Source organism: Vicia villosa, unplaced genomic scaffold (genome assembly GCF_029867415.1).
Source record: "Vicia villosa cultivar HV-30 ecotype Madison, WI unplaced genomic scaffold, Vvil1.0 ctg.001178F_1_1, whole genome shotgun sequence".
In the NCBI taxonomy this organism is placed as follows: domain Eukaryota; kingdom Viridiplantae; phylum Streptophyta; class Magnoliopsida; order Fabales; family Fabaceae; genus Vicia; species Vicia villosa.
Window position 1 is genome coordinate 419,988 of NW_026705519.1, and position 10,915 is coordinate 430,902.

The 10,915-nt window shown below is 36.3% G+C and overlaps 1 protein-coding gene and 1 pseudogene across 1 annotated transcript; one reads left to right on the forward strand and one right to left on the reverse strand.

Annotated features, from left to right (window-relative positions):
* Positions 1 to 124: 124 nt before the first annotated feature.
* On the forward strand, positions 125 to 4,876 carry LOC131633827 (disease resistance protein Roq1-like; annotated as a pseudogene).
* Positions 4,877 to 9,279: 4,403 nt separating this feature from the next.
* On the reverse strand, positions 9,280 to 10,011 carry LOC131633828 (uncharacterized). Its single transcript, XM_058904509.1, has one exon. It carries the CDS (start codon positions 10,009 to 10,011, stop codon positions 9,280 to 9,282), a length of 732 nt encoding a protein of 243 aa, XP_058760492.1.
* Between the last annotated feature and the right edge of the window lie 904 nt (positions 10,012 to 10,915).

Below are 10,915 nucleotides of genomic sequence, written 5' to 3' on the forward strand. Positions count from 1 at the left end.
AAATTAAACAAAACCGCATAGGCCCCATATAGAGTTCCATGGATAAATCATAGGAATCATCATATTCTAAGTGTAACAATAATGAATCTTCTCCTTGTCTCATATCAATATCATACGGTATACGATGGTGAATGGAGAAATTAATAATGGTTCCAAAATTCTTGATAATGAACAACTATATGATGTTTTCCTCAATTTTAGAGGAGAAGATACCCGAAAGAACTTCACGGGTAATCTGTTTCATGCTTTGCACAATAAGAGATTCCTAACCTTCATGTATAACGACAACCTCAAGAGCGGTAACCAAATTTCAGCCTCCATTTTCAAAGCATTGTAACAGTCAAGGATTTCAATTGTTGTTTTGTCAAAAAATTATCCATCTTCCGCATTTTGTCTTGATGAACTTGTCAAGATAATCGAGTGCAGAGAGAGAAATAACCTACTGGTTTTTCCGATCTTTTATGATGTTGATCCTTCCGATGTAAGTCACCAAAGAGGTAGTTTTGGACATAACATTTCTCATCATGAACATTGTTGAAAGTATTTGTGGGTAAATATTTTCGGTAATATATCGTATCCACAGGGATTGGTTAATATCACTGCCGTTCTATAGTTGTTTATTTTGAGTTAGGAAAATTGAGTTGGTTTGTTTTATGATTCTAATAATATCAAAAGTAAACAATAAATTAAAAGCGAGTAATGAACTGTTGTTAACGATTAGAGAAATATGTTGAACCTTAGGTATGAGATTCGATCTCTCCAAATATCAATAACGATAATAGTAATTAAGAACGATAATTATGAAAACTCAATCCCAATTCCATCTCTGCAAATTGGTATTGAATCAATATAGTAACCTAGGGCAAAAGTTAAATCCTTTCTTTCGATCAAAGATTCAACGATAATTTAAGAATAAAAACAAGATTTCTTATTGATAATGAATTCAAACAATTGTTCACAGGAATTAATTAATGGTATTGTATATTCATAGGTTAACTACTACCTTAGATTCAACACGAGGGGTTTAGCTCTCCATAGACATGAAGAACACACAAAGATTAATGGAAGAATTCATCTTCATCAAAGGAATGTCTTCGCTTGATAGAGAATTGGTCTTCAATTGATGATTGTGGCTGCACCTTCAGATTGCTCTCCTAATTTCGCTCTTCCCAAAGTTCTTTTTTCTCTTGGAAGCTAGGGCTTTTAAATAGAAGTTTTGGGCTTTTAACGCCGAGGCCGCGGCGCGGCATCGGACTGGCGCGGCGCGCTTCAAAACAGAGATATTTTCGCGACGCGCTCTAGAAACTCTCGCGGCGCGCCCTTTGCAATTTCCATCTTTTTCTTCTGCCTTTGAGACTTCCAGCTCTCTTTCCTCCTCATGTTCTTCTCAAGCTTCAATTCAGCTCTAAACCTGCAACCATAACACCCACAAGTGATTCGATTTGCTTTACGCACGAACTAAACTTGTTCAGTTCAATTCTTAATAAAAACCTATGGATTTATCACATTTTGCATTGGTTTGGAAACTAAATCACTTCTATTAACACATGAATTTACCATTAATTTACTCCTAACAAACATAAGCATGGAATAGATGGAATAGAGAGGTTTTTCCGATCTTTTATGATGTTGATCCTTCCGATGTAAGACACCAAAAAGGTAGTTCTGGCCATAACATTACTCATCATGAACATAAGCATGGAATAGATGGAATAGAGAGGTTTTATCGATCTTTTATGAGGTTGATCCTTCTGATGTAAGACACCAAAGAGGTAGTTTTGGCCATAACATTGCTCATCATGAACATAAGCATGGAATAGGTGGAATAGACAAGTTGCAAATATGGAGGTCAGCTTTGTTTGAAGTCGCCAACATATCTAGATTGCATTTCAAAAACCGGTACACTAATTCTCTAATTATAACTCAATATGTAATCCAGAGCACGAGACTTTTAGAGTGTGTATCACAATTATAACTTGAGTCACATGTGAGTATTGATAGGACAAACTTTATAGTTTTTCAAGTGGAGTTCTTGAGTCAGCTGTGTTGCCTAGGGTGTGATCTCATAGATCAGCATCAAACGGAGTTGATGAAATCCCCAAATTTTCTAGGGCGTGCTCAACTTGCGACAAACTAATTTAAAAAGACCAATCCCACCATTCACTAGTTCTGGTGAAGGATAGAAAAACACTTAGAAAAGGGGGGATTGAATAAGTGTGACTTCAAAAACTTGTAAGATAAAAACAATGAACACAATTATTTTTATCTTGGTTTGTTGTTAACAAAACTACTCCAGTCCACTCCCTTAGAGTGATTTACCTCATCTGAGGATTTAATCCACTAATCCAACTGATTACAATGGTTATCCACTTATAAACACTCTAAGTCTTCTAGAGTATCCTGATCACAACTTGATCACTCTAGGAACCTTTTACAAACAATGTAAAATAAAGTTTACAAGAGTTTAGATTGCTTCTAATAAAACTGTAATCACAACTGTGATATTTCTCTTAAGTTCTAAGCTTAACACTCACTAAATATTACAAGAGTTTGTGAGGTTGAAGATGAAGTTCGTGAGATTTGATTTTGACAGCATTTCAGTATTTTGCACAAGTGTTCTACTTTGCTTCTGATCAGAACTTCTATTTATAGGCGCTTAGAGGAAATGACCGCTGGGAGCATTTAATGCTTTGCGTGAATAGTACAGCTTTGCATCTAATGTTTCACACTTTTGTCAACTACCTCGAGCCTTGCTTTTCCCGCTTTTACCGACTTTGCCTTTTGTAGCTTCTAACATTCCTTTTGTTAGTCAGAGATTAGACGTTTCAGCCTTTCATCTTGTAATTTCTTCTGGACTCGGGTTTTGTATATAACAATGTTTGAATATCAAAGTCAACAGCTTGGTGCAGAGCATCTTCTTGTCTTCTGACTTTGAAGAGCTTGAGCGTGATACCATCAGAACTTCAGAGCTCATTCTTCTGACTTTCATTCTTCTGATGCTTTCAGTTCATATTCTGATTCTGCTTGATCATCTTCTGATGTCTTTCCAGAGCATGTTCTGATGAAGCCATCCAGAACTTCCAGAGTCAGTTGCTTCTGAGCGCTGATTTATGCATACTCTTTATATATTTCATGAAATGGAAAATGCAAAGGACTAGAGTACCACATTATCTTATACAAAATTCATATATAATGTTATCATCAAAACACAGAATATTGATCAGAACAAATCTTGTTCTAACATCTGGGCCATTTAAAATCAGAGCAAAACTCGATATGGACTGCCTCGACACAATGATTGTTAGTACCTAGCGGGATTCAAACCAGAGACCTTAAGAGAAGCACTCTCAGAATCCAACCTTCACCAACAAACCAATCCTTAAGGTTTCGGTACTGTTATTACAACAGTTTATTCTAGTGTTAAGGACTATGAAGCATGGACTCCGACATGAACACCATGACACGACACTGACACTTCGACACCGATAATATAAAAAACATAGGACACTGATACCACTATATATACCATAGTATTTAAGCTTCAATTATCTATCTATTACTAAAAGTGTTAAAAAATCTCTTATAAAAATTAATGTTTTTAATTTTTCATTGATTATATTGTTTCAATACATGTCCAAAAGATATGTAAGGTATGTTGAAAACAAAATATTTTTGAAAAACTTTGTCTGAATTGTTCGACACGCGTTGTATTAGTGTCATACGAATATCCGACACCCATTTAAAGAGTATTTAAAAAAAATCTATTTTTTGGGGGACACTTGTCTGACTTTTCCGACACTTGTCTGACTTTTCTGACACTTGTCTGACTTTTCCCGCATGTGTTGTACGGGTGTCATATAAGTGTCGAACACCGACGCGTGTCGGACACCGCGACACGCATACTCTTAGAGGTGTTTGTGCTTCATAGAATAAGGAGGTCTCCTTATATTTTGGTGTTTTGGAGTATGTATGTGAGTGTGGTGACAGATTGTCCGGGTTGGATAATTAGATTGCTAGAGATTCAGTTTACATAACCATATTAATATGTTTATAGGTTCATTGATTGGATTCATTGATGTTGAGTTAATATCTTGTTCTGGTTTGTTGTGTTGTGTTTCATTCCTTGTATAAGGTGTCATGGCTAATAAAAAGTATCTTTGCCTTATAAAAAGCACTACATGGACTATTTTTACAGGTTTCTTGAAAAGTGCGAATATGAAATATTTCAAGAGGTCGTGGGATAGGTTTCTAACACTACGACCCGCTACGATGTTTTTCTTTGTTCTAAGGAAAAAGATACGCCATACTCTTTTTGTGGTTATCTCTACAGTGCTTTTAATAAAGAAGGATTCAAAATCTTCATGAATGATAATGGATGTAAGGAGGACGGGACCCAAAGTTCACATTCTCTTGTTACAACACTAGAAAATTCAAGGCTTTCAATCATCATTCTCTCTAAAAACTTTGCAAATTCTTCCTCCTGTCTTGATGAACTTGTCACCATCCTTGAATTCGTGAAGAACAACAACAAATTACTAGTTTGGCCTATTTTTTTTAAAGTTGAACCAGCAGACATAAGACATCAGAAAAACAGTTATGAAAAAGTCATGAGCCAACATGAAAATAAATATTGAAAGGACTCAGAGAAGGTGAAAATGTGGCGATCAGCTTTGTTTGAAGTGGCAAACTTAAAAGGAAGAAACCTCAAACACAGGTACATAGTATATTTTTAATTAATTTTTAACTAGTTTTTATAATTATTAACTAATGCTTATCTTTGCTAGTACTTAGTTGTTAACAATACATTAATATGCTCTTTTGCAGGTACGAATATGAGCTTATCGAAAAAATTATGGAAACCACCATTAAAATTTGACTTGCTTGTAGTAACATTTGCCAAGTCTTTTCTCGGGTATATAGTTCCACTAATCAATTCAACAACTGCGTTGTTTTTGTAAGCAAAACACTACTTGAGAAATTGATACTATTACTAGTGTTTGTAATAATAATAATAAAATAGCGTGTTGTGTTGGACGTGTATCATGTACATGATTATAAGACTTTAATGTTTAATACTTCACTACTATAATTTTGATTTATAATAGCACTAATTTAATAGCATTTTTTCATGAAACGCTATTAAACATTTTAAACTCGAGACTTATAATAGCACTTTTTAATGAAAAGCTATTAAAAATTTTAAACTAAGACTTATAATAGCATTTATGTATCAGACGCTATTATAAGTGAACCCTTATATTACCACTTTTTCTATATACGCTATTACAGAATATTAATAAGATATAAAAAAATAGTATCATGTAGTGTCAAGGTAGTGTCAAGGTTATTTATAGCATTTGCTTTGCTTGTTTGGAAAACTAATAGTATCATGTACTTGAGGTTTATTTGGATTAACCTATTTTAGCTTATTTATTAACTTGAGCACTCCTTATACCTTATATGAAAATATGATTTTATTTAAACCTGTGAAAAAAATAGCTTATGCATAACATAAGCCCTTATATGATAAGCTTTTATTTATGTTAGAAGCACTCAATTAAGATGCTTACTCAAACAAGGCTATTGGAAATAAAGCCTTTGTGATGAGGAAAATTGTTTAGAAATATAGGAGACTTGAATAGAAATTTGTGAAGTAGGAGAACTCTTTATGGAAGAGAGACTTTGTATTTTTGCTTGATACAAATGTGTGAGATTACATCTCTATTTATAGTACTCTAAAGAGAATTCTAGACTCACTAATTCTAGAGAATTCTCCATCCTAGAAATTTAAAGAGTATTATAGAGAATATTACAATATCAAGAAATATCAAGACTCTCCAAATAATACAAGAATTCTCTAGAAACTTTACCGAAAATTACTTAAGCCCAAAATAACAAAGCCCAAAACACAAATAATTAATCCAGGCCCAAATCAAGTTTATATTTCAACATCCCCCCCCCCCTTAAACTTGATTTGTGACTCCAAGCATACTCCTTAGCTTCACGAAAGTTTCCAACTTGAGTGGCTTGGTGAAAATGTCGGCAGCTTGATCTTGAGACATCACATACTTCAACTTCACCACCTTTCTCTCAGTGAATTCTCCTATGAAGTGGTAACATGTGTCGATGTGCTTACTTCTTTCATGAAAGACGGGATTCTTTGCTAAAGCAAGTGCTGATTTATTATCAACACATATTTCCATAGGATCTTTTTGTGGAATCTTTAACTCTTTCAACAAGTTCCTTATCCAAACTGCATGACAAACACATGATGTGGCAGCGACATACTCGGCTTCACAAGTTGATAGTGTGACTATAGGTTGCTTCTTTGACCTCCAAGTGAAGGCAGTATCTCCCATAAAGAACACAAAACCAGTAGTGCTCTTTCTATCATCCAAGTTTCCACTCCAATCGCTATCACTATAGCCAACAATCTCATAATTGTTAGAAGAGTAATAGTGCAAGCCAAAGTTTGTTGTACCTTTGATGTATCGAAAAATTCTCTTTGCCGCCTTGAAGCGAGTTGTTGGAGCTTCCATGTAGTGACTTACGACTCCTATAGCATAGAGAATATCTGGCCTTGTACATGTCAAGTAACGTAAACTTCCAACCAAACTTTTGTAAAGAGTTGGATCCATGATCTCTCCATTTTCATCCTTGCTCAGCTTGCTTCCATATTCCATCGGGGTGCCAACTGGATTGGCGTCATCCATCTTGAATTTCTTAAGTACTTCTTTGGCATAACCTTCTTGGGTGATGAAAATTCCTTTGTCTCCTTGCTTTACTTTGATGCCGAGATAATATGCCATGAGCCCCAAATCTGTCATCTCAAATTCATTTTCCATGTCTTTCTTGAACACTTCAAACATGCTTGGATTGTTTCCTGTGAAAATCAAGTCATCTACATACAAGCACACAATCATAATATCTCCACTTTGCACTTTGATATAAAGTGCATGCTCATATGGACACTTGATGAAGTTCTTGTCTTGAAAGTACTTGTCGATTCAAACATTCCAAGCTCTTGGTGCTTGCTTGAGAGTTGAGACCATACAACGCCTTCTTCAACTTCAAGACTTTTTCTTCTTGCCCTTTTACTTCATAGCCCAATGGTTGCTCGATACAAACTTCTTCTTCGAGGAAACCATTCAAGAAGGCCGACTTCACATCAATTTGATAGATCTTCCATTTATTTTGGGCTGCCAAAGAAATGATCAGTCTAATAGTTTTAAGATGAGCAACGGGAGAAAATACCTCATCATAGTCAATTCCTTGTCTTTGACTATATCCTTTCGCTACCAATCTTGCTTTATATCTCTTCACTTATCCTTTTGCACTGTTCTTCGCCTTTTACACCCATCTTACTCCGATTGCTTTGTGTCCTTGTGGAAGTGTAGTAAGTTCCCACATATCATTCTTCGTGATTGACTTTATTTCTTCGTCCATGGCGTCTCTCCACTTTATGTTTTCCGCCGCTTCTTGGTAGCTTAGGGGCTCACAATCACCAGAAAGACAAAAGAGGTTAATGTCGTTTAGGTTTTCGGTTACCTCATAAAGCTCTTCAATGCTCCTTAGTCACGGTGTCCTCTCACTTGAGCTTGTTTCTTCCAACCTTGGTGTCAGTGAGGTCGGTGGTGTAAGATGTTCCTCTATCATTGGTTGTTCAATTTCTTCTTCTTCTTCTTCAAAGTAAGGAAGAAAATCATACCTTTCTTCTTGAACACTCCAATCATAACAATCTTGTTCATCGAACTCCATGTCACAGCTTATGACGATATTTCCACTATTTGGATTGTAAAGTTTGTAACCTTTGGAGCTTGAGTCATAACCTACAAACACATATTTCTCACTTTTATCATCGAGCTTTGTTCTGCTTTCGTCTGGAACATGGGTATAGGCAATACTTCCAAACACTTTAAGGTGAGAGTTCCCAGGCTTCCTTCCACTCCATTCTTCCTGTGGTGTCTTCTCGTGCACACTTCTTGTTGGGGAGCGATTTGTCAAGTAAACCGCACATGCCACTGCTTTGGCCCTAAACTCCTTTGGCATCTTCTTGCTCTCGAGCATGCTTTGCACCATGTTAAGTATGGTTCAGTTCTTTCTCTCTGCTACTCCATTTTGTTGTGGCGATCTTGGCACAGTCAGTGGACGACGTATTCCATGGTCTTCACAATATTTGTTGAACTCATTTGAAGTGAACTCTCCTCCTCGATCAGATCTCATGGCCTTAATAGAAAGACCACTTTCTTTCTCCACAAGGGCTTTGAACTTCTTAAAGTTTTCAAACACTTCTGACTTCTCCTTCAAGAAGTAAACCCATGTTTTTCTGGAATAATCATCAATAAAGAGGAGAAAGTACTTACTCTTACCAAAAGAGTTGGGTTTGATTGGTCCACAAACATCGGTGTGTATGAGCTCTAGCGGCTTTGTCGCTCTTGATGTTGATTCTTTTGGAAAGCTTTTTCGGAATTGCTTCCTGATTAGACATCCTTCACATAGTTGGTCTGGGTGATTGATGTTAGGCAAGCCTCTCACCATCTCCTTTTTCTCCAAACGTTCTAGACCATCGAAGTTGAGATGCCCAAATCGTAGATGCCATAGCCACGAGGAATCGGTATAGCACACCTTGAGACACTTTGCCACATCATTTTGAATGTTCAAGAGGAACATTCTATTATTTGACATAGGCACCTTAGCAATCAAGTTATGTCTACAATCTCTTAAGAAAAGACTATGTTCTTACAAGTGGATGTCATAGCCTTTCTCTAATAATTGTCCCAAGCTCAAAATATTATTCTTCATGTTAGGTACATAGTATACATTGGATATGAATTGATGACTACCATTCTTCAAGCGTATGAGAATTTTACCTTTGCCTTTGACCGGTGTCTTCGAGTTATCTCCAAACGAGACATCGCCGGTTGCCGCTTCATTGATCTCTACGAACATGCTTCGATCACCGCACATATGGTTGCTTGCGCCAGTGTCGAGGTACCACTTGTTTCTTTTCTCTTCAACTTGATTTTGACACGCGAGTATTAAAGTTTCTTCTTCTCCACCTTTTTCTTCTACAAAGTTAGCTTTCTCTTCAACCTTCTTCGAGAATCTACACTCAGATGCATAGTGTCCAATCTTGTTGCAATTGAAGCACTTGATTTGTGATTTTTCGTACCTCGACCATGAATTTCCTCTTCCACGGCCTCTTGTCGCTTGTGGATTCCAACTTCTTTCTCCACTGTTGAAGTTGTTAGAGTAGTTGTTGTAACCTCCTCTTCCTTCTTATCCACGTCCACGTCCACGATCTTGGCCACGACCTTGACCTCTTTGGCTCTTGTAGTTTACATAGTTTGCTTCCTTTATGTTGAGTTGTAGTAGTTGCTCTATAGCCTCCTTTTGTTTAGTTTTTATCATTTGTTTTTCTTCATATGCTTGTAATGAACCCATGAGTTGCTCAATGGTCATGGTCTTTAAATCCTTGTTTTCTTCAATGTTGGTAACGATGAAGTCAAAACTTGGATTTAAAGTGCGAAGTATTTTCTCCATGACTTTCGCATCATCAACATCTTCACCATTTCTTTTAAGTTGATTGACTACGGATAATACTCGAGAAAAATAATCAGAAATTGACTCGGACTCCTCCATAAATAAACGTTCAAAGTCACCTATAAGAGTTTGAAGACGAATCTTTTTTACCTGCTCAACTCCTTTGTTGCAAGTTTGAAGCTTGCCCCATGCTTCTTTGGTCGTCGTTGCGTTGGAAATCTTCTCAAAAGTATCTTCATCCACCGATTGATAAATGAGGAAGAGAGATTTCTTGTCTTTCTTTCTTGACTCCTTCAATGTATCTTTTACACCTTGACTTAGTGAGGCTTCATCTTGCTCCTTGAAGCCTTTCTCAACGACACCCCACACATCTTGAGATCCTAGTAGAGCCTTCATCTTGATACTCCAATTATCATAGTTGTTCTTTGTGAGCATCGGCATTTGAAAAGGGAAACCTCCATTCGCCATCTTTTGAGGACCTTGAAGCTCCGGTACCACTTTGTTGGAAATAAAGCCTTTGTGATGAGGAAAATTGTTTAGAAATATAGGAGACTTGAATAGAAATTTGAGAAGTAGGAGAATTCTTTATGGAAGAGAAGACTTTGTATTTTTGCTTGATACAAATGTGTGAGATTACATCTCTATTTATAGTACTCTAAGGAGAATTCTAGACTCACTAATTCTAGAGAATTCTCCATCCTAGAAATTTAAAGAGTATTATAGAGAATATTACAATATTAAGAAATATCAAGACTCTCCAAATAATACAAGAATTCTCTAGAAACTTTACCCAAAATGACTTAAGCCTAAAATAACAAAGCCCAAAACACAAATAATTAATCTAGGCCCAAATCAAGTTTATATTTCAACAAGGCCTCGATGTTTTTGCAATAATATTATCATACTATTCTCTTCCCTTGATTAAATGTTGAGATAGTTATAATTAATGTCTTTTTCTTTGTTGATTAGTCTACATATTGCTCGAGTTTGTACCAACACTGAAACTGTAAGACGATCAATACATATTGCGAACCTTGATCCTGCTGCTAAAATGTTTGACTATCCTGTTGCAATGGGTAAGCAGAATGCTGTGTTGTATGGCTTCTTCTCTTTGTTACTTCATGTTTCTTGTTTCGCGGAGCTTTACTCTTTTGGGTTTAAATGCTTGCAAATGCAAGGGAACTCATCTCTCTAGATGATGTAATGGAGGAGCTTGGATTAGGTCCTAATGGTGGCCTTGTATACTGCATGGCATGGTTGTCAAGATCTCGATCTAGATCTTAAAATCTTAAGATTTTACGATCTCACTCACCCCTAACGATCCCGATCTTAAGTAGAATCAGGTGTTGTAGTTAAATCATAAAAAAAAGTC

Bases quoted from the DNA above. Each gene is read 5' to 3' on its own strand.
- LOC131633828 (XM_058904509.1), bottom strand. From the start codon at position 10,011: ATGGCGAATGGAGGTTTCCCTTTTCAAATGCCGATGCTCACAAAGAAC.